The sequence below is a fragment of the Plasmodium yoelii genome, assembly GCF_900002385.2.
Source record: "Plasmodium yoelii strain 17X genome assembly, chromosome: 4".
In the NCBI taxonomy this organism is placed as follows: domain Eukaryota; phylum Apicomplexa; class Aconoidasida; order Haemosporida; family Plasmodiidae; genus Plasmodium; species Plasmodium yoelii.
Window position 1 is genome coordinate 854,710 of NC_036176.2, and position 22,079 is coordinate 876,788.

At 22.0% G+C, this 22,079-nt stretch overlaps 5 protein-coding genes across 5 annotated transcripts; 3 read left to right on the plus strand and 2 right to left on the minus strand.

Moving 5' to 3' along the window:
- Positions 1–614: 614 nt before the first annotated feature.
- Positions 615–8,974, plus strand: PY17X_0419900 (conserved protein, unknown function; the record flags this gene model as incomplete). The annotated part of the gene is made up of 10 exons (XM_022955127.1): positions 615–815; positions 930–956; positions 1,097–1,232; positions 1,334–1,384; positions 1,530–1,786; positions 1,974–2,179; positions 2,325–2,421; positions 2,566–2,677; positions 2,764–5,313; positions 5,439–8,974. The coding sequence occupies 10 exons, from the start codon at positions 615–617 to the stop codon at positions 8,972–8,974; spliced, it is 7,173 nt and encodes a 2,390-aa protein (XP_022811596.1).
- Positions 8,975–9,419: 445 nt separating this feature from the next.
- Positions 9,420–10,379, minus strand: PY17X_0420000 (PH domain-containing protein, putative; the record flags this gene model as incomplete). The annotated part of the gene is made up of 2 exons (XM_723780.1): positions 9,420–9,501; positions 9,601–10,379. The coding sequence occupies 2 exons, from the start codon at positions 10,377–10,379 to the stop codon at positions 9,420–9,422; spliced, it is 861 nt and encodes a 286-aa protein (XP_728873.1).
- A 2,403-nt stretch (positions 10,380–12,782) lies between these two features.
- PY17X_0420100 (epsilon-adaptin) lies at positions 12,783–17,065 on the plus strand (the record flags this gene model as incomplete). Its single annotated transcript, XM_723781.1, has 6 exons — positions 12,783–12,863; positions 12,954–13,025; positions 13,135–16,392; positions 16,559–16,654; positions 16,771–16,910; positions 17,017–17,065. 6 exons carry the CDS (start codon positions 12,783–12,785, stop codon positions 17,063–17,065), a joined length of 3,696 nt encoding a protein of 1,231 aa, XP_728874.1.
- A 1,136-nt stretch (positions 17,066–18,201) lies between these two features.
- PY17X_0420200 (uncharacterized protein) lies at positions 18,202–19,254 on the plus strand (the record flags this gene model as incomplete). The annotated part of the gene is made up of 1 exon (XM_723782.1): positions 18,202–19,254. The coding sequence occupies one exon, from the start codon at positions 18,202–18,204 to the stop codon at positions 19,252–19,254; it is 1,053 nt and encodes a 350-aa protein (XP_728875.1).
- An 848-nt stretch (positions 19,255–20,102) lies between these two features.
- PY17X_0420300 (ribosomal protein L32) lies at positions 20,103–20,827 on the minus strand (the record flags this gene model as incomplete). The annotated part of the gene is made up of 2 exons (XM_723783.1): positions 20,103–20,411; positions 20,741–20,827. The coding sequence occupies 2 exons, from the start codon at positions 20,825–20,827 to the stop codon at positions 20,103–20,105; spliced, it is 396 nt and encodes a 131-aa protein (XP_728876.1).
- Between the last annotated feature and the right edge of the window lie 1,252 nt (positions 20,828–22,079).

Consider the following 22,079-nt stretch of genomic DNA (forward strand, 5'->3'; position numbering starts at 1 on the left):
ATAGTATCAAGGAAAAGTTATACCATGTATTCTACATTATTAAATTGTATATGTATAAATATTTCTGTGTTATTCGAATAATATTTATGATAATATGTATTTTCATCCAGTTTATTTCTCTTTTTTTTTATTAATTAATTTTTTTAATCCAATCTTGTGAAATATATGCGCACATTTTTGTAGGCGTGAAAAAAACAACCTATGTTTATAAAAGTAATTTTAATTGTGAATACAAGCTTGTATATATATATATATATATATATATATATATATATATATACGCCACATTGCTTGCATATGTTTTTTTTTTCAATAAAATTATGCACATGAAATAGAACGAATGTTTTGTTTTTATTTGCTTTTTTATAATTAAACATTTTTTTTTTTAACAACAAAGAAAAATGAAAAAAAAATAATAGAAAACAAAAAATATACAAAAATCAAATAGTAAGCATAAATCTGGTTTGTCTTTATTTTTTACTTAGCAATACATAATATATTCATGCTTTTTATAAGTACAAATAAAAAGAGAGTATTAAATGTTTACGTATATTTAATTTTATATTGTGTAAAAAAAATTTTAATTGGTTTATGTTTTATTTTATAGTTTTTAAATGATATTGTTGACTGTTTTAATATATTTTTTATTTAGACAAACAAAAATCGTCATATCACAAAAAATGAAAAATTATTTTTGGAATAAAATAAAAATTTTCGTATTAATTATCCACTTATTTGTAACTCGAAATAAATATCTCGATATTTTACTCACTATAAATTATAAGGAAAGGACAACCAGATTACTGAATGGAAAGGTATTGTCAGTATTTATTTATATCCATATGTATTTATTAGAATTGTTATTCAACTTTTTAAAATGAAAAAAATTTTATATAATTAATTTAATACGTTTTATTTATTTTTATAAGTGCCGGGCGGGAGAAAGACTTACTTATGTATAGACAGAAAATAATTAAAATAAAAAAAGATATATATAGGACGGATCCATATGCATGTATGTGCTCTCCTTTTAGATCTACTAACTTGTATTATTTGACACATCATATTTTTACATATTTTGAACTTTATTTAAAAGGATTATAAGTGTGAATCATGCAAAAAGGGGTTTTATAATTTTTCTCGAGAAAATAATAAATGTTTTCCTTGCCCTTTGGGGACTTTCAGTGATAAATCGGGATCCATTATGTGTACAAATTGCCCTCACGGATATAGTAAAAAAATAATAAATAATAAATAAATATATAAATATATAAGCATATAAATACACAATATATTATATATACATGTTTGGGGGTAATTTTTCTATAATTAGCAACCCATTTTACTGGCTCGAAATCTATTGCAGAATGTGTCTGTGACGTGGGTAAAAAAAAAAGTGAAAAAATAATAAATATATTGGATCCTGTGATAATTGGAAAATGACAACATTTTCATATTAATTATTTCAAATGAGAATATAAAAAATGTAAGTTTGTTAAAAATATTTAATAATTTTTTTTTATTATAAGGTTTCAAGTTCGACAATATTACAAATATGTGTCTAGAGTGCAATCCCTTGGAATTTTGTGATGATAATGAGCGTGTATGGTCATTTAAAAATATGTGCATGAAAAAAAAGGGTAAGGAATATGTAAAATTGTGTGAAGAAACTAAAAAAAAGGAAATATATAATTTAAACATATATTGTCCTAAAAAAGGAGTATGTTCAAACATGGAGAAGAATAAAAGCTGTGTCGATGGGAATAAATTAATACAATGCAAAATTGTAAGTATTTGTAAATATAATAAAATAATCTATATCTTAGTTTTTTTGTTGTATAGCTTCATATATTTTTGACTTTATTTTTTATAACAATACATTGTGGATTTTCGAAATCATGCTTATATATCCATATAGACAAATTTACCACATATATATATGTATTTATTTATTATTTAAAACGATATCGTAGTGTGAAGAGAATTACAGATATGACCTTATAAGCCCAGCAATAAATTCATGTGTTTATTGCAACTGGGCTTCATATTTGGCAATTTTTTATTTTATGATAATTATGATACTTATAAACATTTTAAGAGTTATATATATTAATAATTTAGAAATTACAAGAATAATAAACGCTTTTATCAAATATATTCACTATATTTCTCTTCTAAGGTTCTTTTTTTTGACATTGTTATATAATTGTTTTGTATATGAATCGAACGTGTTTGCCTTTTTATCATAATAGAAATTTATTTTTTTAACCTCTAATAATACAGTATATATATTTTTTTCTATAACATTTTTTATTTCCCCATAGATATATTAATTCGAATTATGATAATGAGATCATAAATGTTGTTTACCTTTTTACCGTTGGAATCCCACTGAACGAAATATTGGACTGTATATTTACTGTATGTTATAATTATATAATAACAATGTGTTTTATAAAATTATTTATAAAATAAATTAAAGCGAATTTATATAAAACTTGATTTAACTCAAAATAAATTTATTATTTATTTAAAAGATAAAGTATGCTCTTTTTTCTTTTTTAGGGAGGAACGAATAATGAACGAATAGTGCAGAAGATAAATTTTTTATTATGCTGCCCTTTATTATTTTCAGCATTGGGCATACTTGGAACGTTAATTGTTTTTCTAATTCGAAGTAAAAAAAAATAGTAGACTAGTATTTCCATACTTTTTCATGTGTCTATGCATCTGTATAATAAAAAAAATCATCTCTTTTTTTAGAAAACAAGAAAGATTCAAAAAATGTGGAAAAGTGTTTGATGATAAATCCTTATGATTTTATAGATAAAAAGTTAGCTAAAAAGACATCACCAGATATAAAGTTTTCAAATCCATTCAATATGAATATAGATAATTGTGATATAGATAATATAAATGTAGAAATGACGATAGATGAAGACGAAAAATATGATATCGATAATTTAAAAAATTGTTTCATTTTATTTTATATTTTATATAATAATTTTCTATATTTTGAAATAATAAGATTATGTATTTTTTTTGGTTTTTGTAATTATGACGAAAATCGAAAGGAATACTTTTTAATAATTGACGATTCGTTAAAATGTTCAGAAATAGGATATTATGGGAAAGTTATCATAATAATAATATTTTGTACATGTATAAAATTTATGAATTATTTTTTCGTTTTATTTAAAAATAATAAAAAAAAATGGATTTTGAAAGATATTTTATTGTTATACCAAAAAATAGAAAAGTTTAATAAAGTAGACAATATTTTGTTGTTATTTTTTTTAGTATTATTTTATAAACGTTTTTTAAATAATTCAAACCCATCCTTAATATATAATTATAAAAACGGTTTATATAATGGTAATATTCATATATTTCAATATATATTAATTATTATTCCTTTTTTTATTTATATTTTAATTATGTATTTGTATGTGTACGAATTTAATGATAGTGTGTGTGGAAAATGTGAAAACAGTTATGATAGTGAAAAATTAAATTCAGAAAAATTGAATGTCAAAGATAAGAGAAAACAATATAAAAATATAAAATGTATAAGTAATAACTTGTATTCTTGTAATAATCTAACCATTGATAACGTAGAAATTGACAAAAATGAGAAAGGATCTGGAAAAAATAATTATACTTTTAATGGTATAATATCTGAAGATAAAAAAGAACCAAAAAATAATAGCAAAGCTATAAATAATAATTGGAATAAAACTGATAAATTGAGTAACAATAATGATATCAGTATGGTTAAAATTAAAATATTTATATCCAAATTAATACAAAAAGTAAAAAATCCTACTATGAATAAAATTGAAAGTAATGATAAAAAAATAGATCAATTTTTATTTTCATTTTCTTTTTTTTTATATGGCACTATTTTGTTGTCCTATTATTTATTCCTATCATATGTACATATAAACAAGTTTGGTGGTATTTTAACTATTATCGTAATAGCATGTAATGTAGCAATATATTTTTTCCTTTTTAGTAAATTTATAATTTATTTTAAAGATGATATTAAAAAAAAATGTGAAAGGACATTAAATATAATTATAAAAAAGATAAAAAGACTTGGATTATTTGGTATAGGGAATAGTCGAAAAAACAGAGATGTCGATATTTTCAAAGATGTTAAAAAAAATGATAATAGTTTAAAAGAGAAAAAGACAAAAATGGAAGAAGACTTAGTATTAAATAAAGAAGATAAAAATAAAAATAAAAATAAAAAATCAATAAATAATATTATAAAGAAAAATTTGGGTTATAATTATAACAAACCCAATTTTAAGGGGATTAACAGTTTTGTAGAAAATAATTATAAAAATATAAAACATAAAGCTAAAAGATATAAATTATTAAATATTTCAAAGACGTGGATTTATTTTTTATATAATATAATCGATTTATCCAATGAACCTGAAATTTGTTTGGCTATGCTAATTTGCTTAACTCTTCAAAATGAATTCCTTAATATGAATTTAGACAGGTGCTTAGAGGTACTAGAAAATAATAACTTTTGTAAAATAAGCAATTTAAAGATAGTATTAAAAAATTTTATTAAATATAGAAATAAATTTTTAAAAATATTATCAGAGAATAGTAATATGAGTATTAGGTTTAATAATTGTGAAGTGGATACAAAATCTGATGAAATCAAAAGTAATAATAATGTGAATAATAATAATGTGAATAATAATAATGCGAATAATAATATAATATGCGAAGATTATGAGAGCTTAATTGTTTTCGCATGGGGAATGAGTATTTTATGTTATTGTAATTTAAAAGATATAAATTATAATTTATCAAATATTTTATTATATGTATCAAATGTATTAAATACATGCCGGTATTTTAAAAATATTATAGACATATGTTTTGGTGATTATTATAATTATGATTTTTCACATAACAATAAAGATTCAATTGAAAATAATGTAAAATTTAATTTATATTCCTATAATAACTTGGATTTTAATAACGATTATAATTATATAAACCATAATTCGAATTTAAATATTATGGATAAAGCAAATAATAATGTTCAAATTTATTCAAAAGATTTTCAAGAACCGTTTTATAATGATATGGGTAAAAGTGTTTATAGCGAAAACGAGGAAACGAAATTTAATAAAAATAATAGAATGTTAACATCAGTTGGTAGATGTGATGTCATAGACTATACGACTAAAGGTGAGTATAATAACAAAGGATCCTTTTCAGGCTTATTAATAAAAGGGAATATGAAAAATATGGAGCATAGTTTCGTTAGAAATCAAAATAAACGTAATATTAAAATATATAATTAAATTTGGATCAATTATTTGTTTGTAAATATATGTTATTCTATTTATTATGCATTACTATTGCTTATACTAATATTTCACCATTTTTTTGTATCATTTTTTTAGAAGTTAACAAGCAAAATGAAGTAACGAAAAAAAAATGGTTAGTAGACATTTATAATATGTACATTTCAGAGGTGTGCAGGATTTATATTCATTGCTTATTAGTAGATATAGGGGAACTATATTTCAATATACATTATAATTATACATGTGAAAAGTATATATGTAACAATCTATTAAACTTATGGGGATATAATATAAGTAATAATTTATATATGAAAAGATATTTTGAAAATATAGAAAAATTTAATAAGAATAATATGATGGATATATTATTATACAATAAAGACATCAATCTTAATATCGATGGTAATTTTGTTTTAAACATATCAGATTATATAAACAAAAATGTAATAAATATTGATTTTTATAATATATTTAAAAAAATAGGTAAAAGTCATAGAATTCAGATAAAAAAATTAATAAAGGAAGGAGATTATTTGAATTATAATAGTTTAGTTGAGTTTTCAAAAATATACACAGATTATGAAGAAATCGAACAAATACAAAATATAGAAGTAGACAATAAAATAAAGAATGATTTTTTCAAAGTTTTTAGTAATGCATTTCCACTTTTCATAGAAAAGGATAATTATAAATATTTAGATATGAATGAAATAAACCAAATTGAAGAGAAAAAAAAATTCATCATTTTATATAAAACTATGGGAGAAAAATATATAGAGGAATATATTTTAAAGAATTATGAAGGTAGTAAAATAAATTATTTTCAAATGGACAACTACGGAGCTGTTATTTCTATTTGTGGAAGTTTTTTAAAAAATTTATTGAAAATAGAAGAAAACCAATTCAGAAAAATGGAGAACAATACAGATGAAGATATACTTAAAAAAGAGACAGTTAAAAGAGAAAAATATATAGTAAACAATAATACCACAGAAAATGATATGTTGAATAAAATACATTTGAATATGATAAACAAAAATGAGTACAACTACACAAATTGTGAATTTTTAGAAAATAAAAAAATTGGTATATTTTCTCACAATAATTATGAATGTAAAGAAGGTGTTACTGGGGATTTGAAAGGAATAGACTTAAGAAATGGAAACTCATTAATTGGGATATTTCCTTCTGTAGTTTTACCAAATGCATTTACAATAGAATTATGGTTATATTTTAATTCTAAAAAAAATAATTATAATAATAATAATAATAATAATTTAAAAAGTTTTATTGTTTGTGATAAGAATGGGAACTCTATATTTGTAATTGATAGAAAGAATGATAAAATTGAAAGCATCGGGATTTTTTCAAATGAAATAAACTTTTTAAGTGAAAATTATAAAAGACGGTATTATATTTGTAATGAAAATAAAAAATGTGGAAAAAAAGAAAAAAAAAATGTGGTTGTTAATAAAAAAGTATATAACGGTATTTATATCCAAAGTGAGAAATTAAAAAAATGGGAAAAAATTAATAAAATTTTAAAAATAAATAAATGGAATTTATTAAATGTAACCAAATGTGCAACTGGATTAGTTTACTATATTAATGGAAAATATTTAAGCAATATTTCTCATGAAATATTAAATTTAGAGAAATCATTTGAAATATGCATATTTGGTAATTCGTGTTTTGGGAATAATAATATCGGATTATTTTCGTCTTTTAAAATATTCGAATTTCTAAACAATGAAGAAATAAAAAAAAGATACAAATTGATAAAAAGTGTGAAAAATAAAGAAATGATAGGGGATAATATTAATATGGAAAAAAATAATAATGTTATAGAAGGGATAGATATTAAAATGAATTATATGAAAGGTAACGAGGAAGAATATTTTATATATTTTATACAGTCTCCAAAAAATAAGTATAAAGTTGTACCTACTATAAATAATCCCAAATATGGGATAAAAATATATCAACTAAAATTTGTTATTATAAAAAATGAATGCAACAAAATGGAGGAAAATATGGATAAAGAAAATAGACACATGAAATCTCATTTCAAAATTATTAATATAGACAATATGAATGAATATGGATTTGATTTTTATTATAAAAAAATTGGTAAAAAATTGGATGGTGTTCCTAAAATATATGGCATAAATATATTTTCTGATTATTTAATATTTGGTTGCGATTTATCACAATTTTATACAATTGTTTTATATCCATCTTTATGTATATATAATGAGCTTGTTAAACCTTGTGGATATACTATATCTGGATGGTTTTTTTTTCCAGTTGAAAAAAATATTTCTTTTTTATCCTTGATTAGTGGTACAAATGATGTTCACATCTGTGTGTTCAGTGACGATATGATCCTTGGATCAATTGAAAATTATGTTAGATCCAATAAAAATAATGAAAGATACACGATATATCATTCTTCTGGGCTCAGTATTAAAGACATTAAAAAGGGGTGGTATTATTTGAGTGTTGTAGGGACTTTAAATGGACAATTTTATTTTATAAATGGGTGTTTTAAAGGATATCATAAATTTTGTTCTTTTGATAATATAAAATATATAGGTAATAGTAGTTTATTTATTAATCCATTTCCTTACATCTGTTTTATAAAGGTTATAGGACGCGTTCTTTCCGTAAATGAAATATTACATGAATATAGCATTTCGTCTGGATACAATAATTTTACATACCTGTATTATTATTATTATTTATTTCTTCTTTTCTCAAATAACGAGGAAAACGATGATGGATCATTTGTTTCAAAAAACAGTTTAATTGATAGATCAAATACTAGAGCAGATGCAATATCAAGTGATGATACAAATTCATTGTATTGTTACAATAAAGAAAAATATATATATTTTTATATTACAAAAAATTATAATGTTTACATTTATCCTTTAGAAGAATCCAAAAACTATTATTTCACTTTGTCTCTCGTATCTATGATAAATAAAAAATTGTATATTTTTAATAGTATAAATGATCAGATTAATAATTTGAATATATATTTTATTAATTATATAGTATTGCCTGAACAATGGACAATTTTTGCACTTATTAATATACCCCATATAAATGAGTCAAATTACCATTGTTTAGTAGGGGGTATAAATGGAAGGTCTCATATTGTTATTGATAATGATAATATGGTATTAGGAGTTTTGGAAAATGCAGAAGTTTTTAAAAATGAAGAAGCTTTTAAAAATAAAAATATTTATGAACGAAATGAAAAATATAATAATGATATTAAGGGTGGTGATGATGATAATTTCACTCAGATTCGCTATAAAGAAGCGTATCAAAAATTTTATAGTTGCGGATATAAATTTGAAAATCCGTTAAACAAAGATATATTATTAACAACTAGGTGCATAAATAATCAACAGACATTTTTTATAAACAATACTAATGTAGGAACATGTCGATCATGTCGTAGTGCTATAACATGTTTTGGAAATTGCTTATCAACAAATAATGAATACTCTGCTCCTTTTGGTAATTACAAATTTATTAAAATAGTTTTTGGGTATATTAATGATGATAAAATTAAGGAATTTTATACAAATTATAGTTTGTATCGAAATAAATTTGTATAAATATATGTATTCTATTTGGACAATTTTTTATTGGTTATGAGAATTGTGATGTTTTTCAATTATATAAATACATTTTCAGGTTTTATAAATGATTTCATTTTATAAAATATCAACAAAACAACAAAAAAAAAAATATACTAAAAAAATTAGTATATAAAATTTTGTAAATAAAAATGAATTGTAATGATATTATTTGCACGTATGGAAGTATATTTTAACGTGTATAACCAGTGTGTATTTTCATATTTCTATATGTATATATTAAAAATTTGTAATACTTTTCTTTATAAAAATAATTATACCTTTTAAAAAGGAAAAAATATATAAAACTTGTGTATTTTCACATATAATAAAATTAATAATAGGTAATATCCTAAAAAAGGTATACCTTATAAAAAAATGTCGTTTTTGTACCACCAAATTGACTATTCAGTGATGTCTATATCTACATATCGTTATCGTTTTCTTCATTATCGGAAGGTTGATCTTTTTGTGAGTTTTCAATTTTATTTATTTCTTTTTCAGACCTAAAGATAAAAATAGCATATTATTAATCATTTTAAAGTGAATTAAGATTATATAAAAAATAAAAATGAAAATAAAACACATGGATTTCTTTTAATTACCTCTCCTTAATCTCATCGATATTTTCACCATTAATTTTTACTTTAGGATATCCCAATTTACTTTTGGATATTCTCAATTGTAACCCCTTTTGTTGATTTTCTTCATCATCTTCAAATTCTTCGTTAAGTAATTTTTTTTTTATTTGATTTTTTTTTTTGATTTCTCCACTTATTTCTCCATTTTCTTGTGTTTTTTGATTATCTTCTTGTTCTTCATCACTATCCCTTAGATCGTTATCTTCTGAGGTGTTTGTTTCTTCCAATTGTATAGAATCATTATACTCAGGTAATTTTCCTTTAGTTTTTGTCATTTTACATAAAACGGCATCTGTTATTGAATTTGTCCAAAAGTTTCTAAGGACTTTATTAGCTAAGCATAAAACTGTAGAATCTTTATTTTGATTGGTTTGTCTAATATTTATACACTTATGTGATAATGTTTCAATTGGTAAAATAATGTCCTTGATATTTATTTCTTTTTCTTTAATATTTCCTAATTTAAAAATTAACCTATTTGATTCTATCGAGCCTTCGATGATTAGTTTTGCGTCTTTGTCCGATTTATCTATAACTAATCCTGCTAAATGTTTAAGGGATTCACCACAATATTTTCTACTAATAAGTTCTTTCATTTCTTTTAAGTTTTTAAATTCATTTTTTGAAACTTGAATAAGTTCCTTAGTCCATTTATCTAAATTTTTATTAAAAAATAAAGGTGAACTTATGACTACACAAGCGTGAAGAAAGCAAATTGGCAAAATAAAGTGAATTAATTTCATCTTTAGAATATTTTATTTTAAAAGTAAAAAAATACGAAAGGGTAAGAGATAAAAAAAAAAAAAAAAAAGTAATTAAATCAAATAAAAATAAGTTTGTAAAAAAAATACTAATGTTAAATCAAACAAAGCTAGAAAGACAGACAACAAAAGGAATAAGTATAAGTCTACAACAAACAGTATATATATAAATATAATTATATTATTAGGTAAGGTAAAAATACCATTTTTATGAATTTTTACAAATATATATATTTTTTATTTAACAAATTTGTGAAACAAAATCTAATAAGAATGGAATTATTTATATTACAATTTGTTTGAATTATATGTCTTTATTTATTTTTCCAAATTAAGCCTATTCAAAATTGATAATAGCCAAGCTAGCTAAAGTTGTGTACGTACAAAAGATTTGCAAATGAAAATGTAGCGAAAAATATACACACGTATATAACATCCTATTTACTTATTCCCAATTTAAATTGGAATTTATGAAGAATATTTATTAAAATATAAAATTTATTGTGAGAATATTTTCAAGCACTATTTTATGATAATCGTTTTGTTAATTTTTCAATGAGGTGTTAGGATTTATTATATAAGTATTATGGGGAAATGTGTCTTATAATGAAATAAAAAAAAAAAATAATGATATATATATAATGAGGATAAAGTATAAACATTATTCATATTTCACATAAACTTAAATAATATAAAAGTTGTACCATTAAAATTGTTTACACATTCTATCATCAATTTTATATTATTTTTATTTTGTTCCTAAAATGGGTATAATGTTACGTTATATTCTATCATTGTTTCCCTACTTGGAATTTCATTTAAGAAAATATATAAATGTAACATGAATAAGTCATAAAAACTATATAGAAATAGGGAGATAAAATTTATATTGATAGTTATTTATTTTATTTTATTTTAAAATTAAAAAATATAATACCTATCGAGTATTTCTCATACAAATATTATTAGAAAAAAATTGTCTATGATTCCTAATAGATCGATAAAATATTTTTTAAACAAGGTGTTTTAAATCATAATTATTAAAATAGTAAACTTTTGAAAGTGGCGAAGGATGGAAATATGTACACATTTGCTTAATGAATGTAAAACACTACCTATATTTTTTTCTCTTTTAAAAATATAAAATTATTAGAAATTATAATCAAAATAATATTGCTCAGTTAAGGATGAGACGTATGGATAATCCTTTTTTTTATTTAACAGTGTATACCTATTTTCGATAATTATGAAAAATATAAAAGGAATATAAGTCATTACTTATTTTTTTTTTTTACTTGCACTTTTCTTTCTCACAATTTTTAACTAATTTAATATATAACAACAGTATACAAAAAAAAACAATTTTCGTTTGTGAATAATTCATTTGTTACTATTTTTGGATATCTTTATATACATAATTTACTATTAAAAATGTGTAAAAGATTAAAGACAATAATAATGATAATAAGTTTTCCTGTTTGTTATAATTAAACATGGTAAATGGAGTTAAATAGAAAGGGATTTTTTTTTCGTATATGCTTAAATAGGAAATAACATACAGTAATTTTTGCTTTTATGCAGAAAATGTTTAAGGGTAATTTATATATACTTTTTTTTATACTAAAGATATAATTTAGCATATAAAATGGGGAGGGGTGTTATAGTTAAATTATGTAATTATAAATTTATATTACTACAAAAAAAATATTATTTAAAATAAAAATAATATAGTACAATGTTGCATATAAAATACTTAATGTGCAATAAATGTAAAATTCTCTCTAAAAATATATTCTTGAACAGTAAGGGATTTTTTAATGTGCTATTATTATTATATAAATGTATATATGCATACAATAAAATATTATTAATATATATATTTATTTATTTAATAATTTACATATTTATTTTATAACTTATTTATCTGTATTATGCTTATATAGTTACCCTTATAATATACCTACATAAGTAATGGTATATAAATATTTGAATTTATTTCAATAATATATAAAATATATTAGGAGATGTCACTAAGTTATGTTGCTTTATCACATGGAAAATTTTTAATTATAAAAATGTAACAGTTATACATGATATTGAGCTTATTCATTATGATTATTGATTAATTGATAATTTTAAAAGAAGAAAACTGCTATTTTTGAATTATTATGGATTGCTGCGATTTGTTGTGATCATTACAACTGTCGCAATTATTAAATTACTATTTTAATATTATTATTAGTTTTAATTTACTATAAAATTGACGCTAAAATATAAGTGTAATTATTTTTAATTCAATAAGCCATAGTAATTAAAAACAAATATATACATAATAAAAAAGGAAAAAGTAGAAGAATAAAAAAAAAGTGAATAAATGAGTATAAGATGATTTCATTGGGAGGATCATCTTTATCAAAGGAATTTTTTGATTTGGCAAAATCAATAGGGGATTCCCGTTCTAAGCAGGTAAATATATATAGTTCATTAATATTGCAGATATGTGTATGTATTTATGCATTACTTATTTCACTCGATTATTTTGCATAATTTTTGAAGGAGGAAGATAGGATTATATGCAATGAGATCGTTTTACTGAAATCGAGATTTGCCAATCCCAATGCGACAGTGGTAAGTTCATATATCATATGATATACATATATTTATATGTGTCAGTGCTTATGCATGGAATATGGTCACACATTTAAATCACAATTTCAATGTTTTTTTTCATTTTTAGAAACAAATAAAGGAATATTTGATTCGTGCAATTTATATAGAAATGCTGGGGCATGATGCATCATTTGCTTATATACATGCTGTTAAGTTAGCACATGAAAAAAATATACTATGTAAGAGAACAGGATATTTATCTTGTAATTTATTTTTAAATAAAGATCATGAGTTGATGTTATTGTTAATAAATACAATTCAGAAGGATTTAAAAAGTGATAATCATTTAGAAGTATGGGCAGCATTAAACTGTGTGTGTAAATTATTAAATAGTGAAATGATTCCAGCTATATTTCCAATAATAAAGAATTTATTAAATCATAAGAATGAGTTAATAAGAAAAAAAGTATGTATGTTATTACACAAGATATATTTAATTGATCCTACATTAATAAAAGAAATTGATGTATATTTAAAAAAATTATTATGTGATGTTGACCCATCAGTAATGGGAGCATCATTAAATTTAATATTTGCTATAGCAAACAATGATATGATATATTGCATGGAATTAGTGCCTTATTTAGTTTCAATACTTAAACAAATATGTGAAAACAAATTACCTAAAGATTATGATTATCATAGAATTCCAGCACCTTGGATTCAAATAAAAATATTATCTATATTTCGAATATTAGGATTTTCAAATAAGAAAATATCTGAACAAATGTATGAAGTATTACAAAAAACAATGCAAAGAGCCGATTATGGTATAAATGTTGGTTATGCTATTATATATGAATGTGTAAAAACAATAACAACAATATACCCCTCTCACCGTTTGCTAGAATTAGCATCTTTATCAATTTCTCGATTTATATCTTCCGAAAATCATAATTTAAAATATGTCGGAGTCACAGGATTAGCTCTTATTGTTAAGATAAATCCAATTTATGCAACTAAACATCAATTAGCGGTTGTTGATTGTTTAGAAGATAAGGATGAAACGTTAAAAATGAAGACTTTAGATTTATTATATGAAATGACAAATCCATTAAATGTTCAAGTTATTGTAGATAAGTTAATATTTCATGTTGAAAATTCTCAAGATATGCATTTTAAACATGATTTAGCATGTAAAATTATACAGCTAATCGAGAGATATCCTCCTAATGATATTTGGTTTTTAAATAAAATAAATACACTTTTTTTATCAGTTGGGGAATTAATAGATGAAGCATATTCTTATTCTCTTATTAAGTTGTTGAAGGATTGTCCTATAGATGTCGATTCGGATATTAGTGATGATTTTCCCCCAATTGATGAGAATAGTCAATCTAACAATATTAATAAAGAAGAGAAATATTTAAATGGTGAAGATTTATTAAAAGGTAGTGAAGATGCAGGAAATGATTTAAATGGTGAAAGTGGTGAAAATAATAAAAACAATGTTGGCGAAAAATTAAAGAATGAAGAAGATAATGAAACAGACCTTCCTAATAATACCAACTCATCAAAAAACAATAAAAATGAGAAAAAAAAATCAAATGATGATACATTGAATTTAAGAAAATATGCAGTAAATACATATATAAAAATGCTCGAAGAAAATGAAAATATACCATTTGTTTTAATACAGATAATATGTTTTGTATTAGGAGAATACAGTTATTTATGTGATTTAGAAAATTATACAGCTGAAGATATTCTTGATTTATTATGTGAATGTATGGAGAAAAATTTAACAAATCCTGATAGAGTAAAATCATGTATAATAACAGCTATATTTAAATTATGCTGCTATAATAATATAACAGACCATGTTGTAACGAATAAAATAATAGAAAAGTACAAAAGCAGCCAAATAACAGATATACAGCAAAAATGTTATGAATATGATTTAATATTAAAGAATAGTGAATTAATTAAAAATGTATTTTCAAAAAATAACAAAACTCAAAATATAGTTATAGATGAAAATTTATCATTTTTAAATCCATTTATAGACAAACATTTAGAAAGTGGTGGAAAATCATATGTAGCAAAAGATTTAAGACAATGTGAAAATAACTTTGAAACATCAAAAAGTCCATCTTTGGCATTAAATTTTACACCCTATGAATTACCAATAAATAATAATATAAACTCAGATATATATAATGCATCGAGCCCTAATTTATTATACCAAAAAAATAGAGAATTGAGTTCTTTTTCCAATAGTCAAATAAATGAAGATTGCTCTAGTCAAAGGGAAAAAGGGAAAAAAATGTTCAAACTTAATGTTGTTGGACCCAAAAAATGGAAAAAAGAAACCTCCAAAATGGAGGACATTGAAATTAATGAAAATAAAAATAATAATGCCAAAAAAAAAAAGAAAAAAAAAAAGAAGGGGAAAAAAAACGTTAACATATACCCAGGGACTAATAATGGTATCATTAACTATTTAGGAGAAGATAGAAATAAATTAAGTATAGAAAAAACGAATAAAAAACAATATAATAATTTGGATAATGTGAATCAGAGTTATAAAAGGGGAGAAAGTTATTTTAAAAATTCATACTATGAAGGAAAAACAAATAAAGAGGTTAATGAAGAAAAGGAAATTTATAATGAACATAGTGAAGATGATGAAGACGAGGATGAAGAAGATGAGGATGAAGAAGACGAAGATGAAGAAGATAGTGATGATGATAGTTATACAAGTGAAAATAATGAACATGAGAAAAGAATGGATTTTATGCAGGATTATACTGATACAAATTATGAAAATTTGTATGGTAATAGTATTGAAGGGATAAAAAATAATAAGTATGGCAATTTAAGTTTTAATAAGAAAGGAACTAATAAAGATGAACAATCCACATTTCGAAATAAGGGAATGGAAGATAGAACAAATGAATTATCCGAAAAAGAAAAAATGGCAGCAGCTTTATTTAATGGTTTAGTATCAAATAATACATCTGTTTTTGATTCAAAAAATATTTATTCTCAAAATTTTACAAATAAAAAAAGCTTATCTATATCAAATAGTAATAAGAACGATTTAAAACATAATAAAGATAGTAGTAATAAAATTAGTGTAAAAAATAATTCTTTTGAAGAAAGTAAAAATACTGTAAACCCCACAAATCAGTATGATAATAGAATGACAAATAAACATGAGGAACACGATCCTTCAGCTTCCATTATTACCAGAAGGAATTTAAATAATTCCAATAAATTAGGGGACCCCTCCAAAAAAATATATTCATATGACATGATCGATTTGAATGAAATGCCAGAAAGTAGGGATATCACATTAGAAAATAATGAAAACAAGGAGAAGGTGAGAATAATAGAAACGAGACACGAAACATAGCACTATGAAGTTTCGGAAATAAGACACACAAAAAATAATACATATATATGTATAATTTTATATTTGTGTACATTTTTCACTTTTTTTATAAAATGTTTTTTATGTGAATATCTGTTTTTATTACCATTTCCAGGATAAGGGCATGTGGAATGATATTGAGAATCAGAAAAAAGCTGTGTTTTTGAATAAGTCCAAGTTGAGCATTTTCCAAACAATTAAGAAGTTTGAGGTATAGCTTAACTCCTTTTTCATAAAATATGCATTAATTTTTCAAAAATTTAAATGAATTATTTTAGCATGTTTATGTTCGTAAGTTATTAATATATATTATATTTAATTTTACAGACAAATTTGGATTCTAATGTAGTTGATGTTAGCAAAACTGAAGCTTTGGTTTCATGTATGTATAACAACCATAAAGTTTTAATAAAAATAAAAATCGAAGACAATAAATTAATTTTTTTAATAAAATCTCATGAGAAAAAGTAAGTCAAAAAATTGAAACTTAATTATATGGTGATGCTAGAAAGAGTATAAAATATCATTTGAATTAATATGACACATGCATATTTTTTTTTTTTTTTTTTTCAGTATAATTGATCCTGTTGTCGATATCCTGCGAAATTTGTTTCATTTATAAATTATACGTATATATGATATACTTTATATATTTAAAAAGTGCGAAATTCGCATTTATATCTTACTTTTATGCTTTACTTTTTTTTGTTAAATTATTTAGAAATAATCGACTATATTTATTTTGTTTTAGTGAAATATATTTTAAGCTATCTTTTATAAAACATATTATATTTTTGATACATAAAAATGTGTATCCCAAACTTATGAGCATTATCTAACATGTGTCTATATATATAATAATCAATCTTTAATTAAGGTAAAATAACAATTATTTTGGTTATCTCAAGAAATTAATGGGGAGATTAAAAAAAATATATATTTATAAATTTCTTTTTAATAGTGAAAGCATATTCGGGGAAATTATGTTTTCATCATATTTATAATACATAAAAATGTAAATTTTTTTCAGTAAAATTAAAAAGTAAAAAATATTGAAAATAATTTAAAAATATATTTAAAAATATATGTATTTATATTGTTGTTACAAAGAGAGAGTTTTGAATTATTTAACCATACTTTAAGACTCATTGAAGCTTGTAAAATATTTTTTTTGTTCTCATGATCCAATAATTAAAAAAAAAAAAAAAAATTAATTTTCCGGCACAAAGATAATAAATAAATGTGAAAAATAGTAATATATATAATAAATTCCATGAAATGTATTAACAATAATTGTGCGCATTATAATATATTTTTACTTTTTACATAGATGATTATAATAGCTCATTTTCTTTATTTTTTAATGGAACTAAAAAATATTTAAGTTACAGGGCTTTTACGGATATATAAAATTGAAAAAAAATATTTAAGATAAAATTGTGAAAAAATAAAAAGCTATGACTAGTTTAAGTGGGTATAATACACATTAGAAACTTATGTATACTTTTTTTTTCACATTTAATTTTGTCAAGCTCCCATAGTGTAAAATAATAATAATTAAAGCAAAATTATATAAGGGTAATACATACAATAAAATAAATATTTGTAAATTTTTCCAAATTTTAAGATTATGACCATTTATTATAATTTTAAAACAATTTAAAAATTTGTAAGGAAATATATATATGTACGTTTGGTTATATAATATATTTTTTCATATCTTCTATTTGTATGTATATTTGTTAAGACTTAAGTAAAATGATTATTAGTAAAAAGTTTTGGGATAATGAAAATGATGCCCCTATTTTAAAAAGGAACTCAAATTTTATTAGTAAGGATAATTATGAGGATGCATGTAAGCGTGCTGGCCAATTTTATAATATAATGTTAAACTATATAAAGGATGAGATAAATGTTGAGACAACAAATGAATGTAATGATAAAGAGATATTAAGAATAATAAGATTGGATGCGGAAAGAACATTTACAAATGAAGAAAATAGAACATTATTAATTGAAGTGTTAAAATCTATATATCCAATAGTAAATGATTATCATCAAGGTATGTCATTTGTTTCGTCATTTTTATTACTTTTTTTAAAACCAAAAGAAGTCACAAAAATAGTAATAGGTTTACATAAGCATTATTTACAAGGTTATTTTAAAGCTATGCCTAAAGCATATGTACGGGATTCAAGAGTTTTTTTAAGCATACTAAATAAATTTCATTCAAATTTATATGAACATATACAAAATTTAATAACGCCTGAAGCTTTTGTTTCGAAATGGTTTATTGGTCTAAATGTACATGTTTTAACATTTGAATCGCTTATGTTATTTTTTGAACAATTATTAAAAGAGGGTGAAATATTTTTATTCAAATATAGTATATCATTGTGTAGATCATTAGAAAAAGAAATCATGAAAACAAAAGATGTTTCGAGATTACTTGCACTATTACGATTGGATGCGACTATCTTTCCAAATGACTATAAGCAGTCTGAAAATGATAAAGTAGGTGATTTTTTTATAAACATAATAAAAAATGCTTCGAAAATTGATATGACTAATATAGATTTAGATAAACTAAGAGATGAAGCATCCGAACAAATGCAAATAGAAGAAGAGCGAAGAAAAAAAATTGAAATGGAACGATCTTTAAGTGATGACGAAATTATTTTCTCTGATGAGATAGAAGATGAAGAGAGTGACGACGGCAGCGAAAGTGACAACAGTAGCAAAAGTAGTAAAAGTGGAAAAAGTAGCGACATGAAGGATGATAAAATAGAAAAAAGAGAGTGTGATATTTAGTGGTAACGAATGAGAAGAATGGAAAGAAAATATGAGTAACAGTAGTAATGGTTATAGTACAAAAATAGGAAAGGGGCTTATCAAACTTGTATAAACACATTTGCTATATTAGGGACGAAATTATACTGGATAATTAATCGTTAATTTTTTTGAAGTTGTAATTTGTATAACACAAATGTATATATGTTCTTATGACGGGAATAAAAATATGTACATTATATTCCTATCTATACATATGCACCTGTTTATAAGGACATATATATACGTGTACATTTTGTTTATTGTTTTAATTGCATATAATGATACATATTTACATTTTTGTTTGAAATTTATGTATTTTTACTATTTTATATAATTTGATAATGCTTAAAGACTATATTTAAACATGTTTTATTGAAGTAACATATTTTTTATGTTAATTTTTTAAGGTTAAGGGCAAACTATCATTAATTTTAAATTTATAACCATTTAAAACTATATATATTTTAAATGCTTGAATAGTACATCACATAACTATATAAAGTTATGAAATAATGTTTTTTAGTAGCATAATTTTTATTAAGCCACCAAGAGCATTAAATATATATGCATGTATATATTTTTTTTAAGGGGTTATTTTGTGCATTTTATATTAATTACTATTTAATATATATATAATAAATAGTAAATGTTTATTTTATTAATTGTATTTTGATCTATACTTTAAAATTCATCTGTTTGGTCGTTGTTTTATAGTAAAATTTAAAAAAATAGTAGTAATAAAATAAATATACGAATGAACGGTATACATATAAAATATATATATACTCACCACGTACACATACATATCGAGGGATGAATAAAAATAATTATTCTTCTGTTTTTTGTAATCTGGCTTTGGCGTTAATAACGGAAACATTCATTTGTTTTGCTCTTTCAATTATTTCTTTTCTCTTTTTACTTGAAACATTATGAGCAATTTCAACACAGTATTTGTTGTTATTCATAATTAGAGGTTCCATTTCTTTAACATTTTTTACAATGTATTTATATTTATTATTTGGTAATAAATGTCGTGTTTTCTTATTACTTCCATATCCAATACTTGGCATTAAGTTGGTTCCTTTATATCTTCTTCTTACACGGCAATCAATACCTCTTGGTTTTCTCCATGCAGGCTGTTCGTATATTACAAATAAAAAAAATGAAATAAATGTACATATAGTAATATGCATATGAATTCATATATGCACACATACATATATATAAATCCATATAATTATTAGTATATTTTAAAAATGAAGTCAACATTGTTATGTAGTTGTATAGCATAATAAAATCATGAATTATTGTACTTTTAAAAATTTAATTTTATATATTTTGTCAAAAATTAAGAAAATCAAATAGTATTCTTTATTTTGACAGTATTATGAACATATATAGTTACATTGTCAGTATGTATATGTATGTATATTTGTACTTATTTATTAAAAATTTGGAAGCTTACCTTAACACGCATAAACCTATTGGACTGAAATCGAGTGAACTTCTTAGTTCTCTTTTTAATGATTTTTCCAACTTTTTTTACTGCCATTTTATTCTATGATTATTATAATATATTTAATATTTGAAAAAAATTATTTTGGTTTTTATTTTAAATAATAAAAAATTTTAATTATTTTTATGTTTTCCCTTATATGTTAATATCTCTATATTTTTTTTATTTTTTTTTTATTATTTTTGTGTTTTTACTTTATACTTCTTTATTTTTTTCCTAAAGTTTTTATTTTTATTTTCTTCTACAAGTTGCTAAAAATATGTTTATATTTAACATAGGTTTATGTAAAAAATTAAGTTCCTAAATTATATGAATTAAAAAAAAAAAATCGTCATTGTATAGCACTAACTATAGCATATATAATATTATTTAAAAAATATATTATATACGTTTCATGCGTTACTTATATATCATTTATTTATTTCATTTGGGGTATAAAATTATATGCATTCCTCTTTTGTATATTAATTTGGAAGAGGAACATATATGTTATATATATTTTTATAATAGGGGTAAATCCGAAAATATATTGAAACCTATATAAATAATATTTCTCAACATGTATTCAATTCCCGATTTTATTTATAAGTATATTATGAATATATGATAAAAACATGATTTTAAGGCAATTATTTTTTTATATCATAAAATTTACGTATAATATATTTAGGGGATGACGGTCATGTGCTATTATATATATTTATATTATTATATATAAAAAAATAATTATAGGAAAGCCCATTATGTATGTAAATATTCTGTTAAAAAATAAGAATGCCGGTACTATAAGGGGTATTTTTATATATGTTTTTTTGGAAAAAAATATTATATATTTTCCAAAAGGGAATACTATTAATTTTACATGCTTTAAAATCATATATATTGTAAATATATATATATATATATATTTATTTATTTATATAATTGCTTGAATTGGTAAGCATAAAGTTTTTCAACCCTATTAAACCCTTTAAAGTGTTATAAAACAAAAAAATTCAAAAATAGTGAGGCCTTTAAATTAAAAAAAAATTAAATGGTTTATAATGAGGACTACTTATTCTAAAATATTATTAAATATAGCATATTTATATATAGGGATAGTCATTCTCCAATTAAGGGGAATTATAAAAAAAACAAAACAATGCAAAACAAAATAAAAAATAAATTTTACATATTATATTTTTATGTAAACATTAATCAATGATGAATTAATTTGATTGATACATAAAAAGTGACAAAATAATTTTAAAACATATTTTAAGAAAAACAATTGTACTTGTGAGCAAGT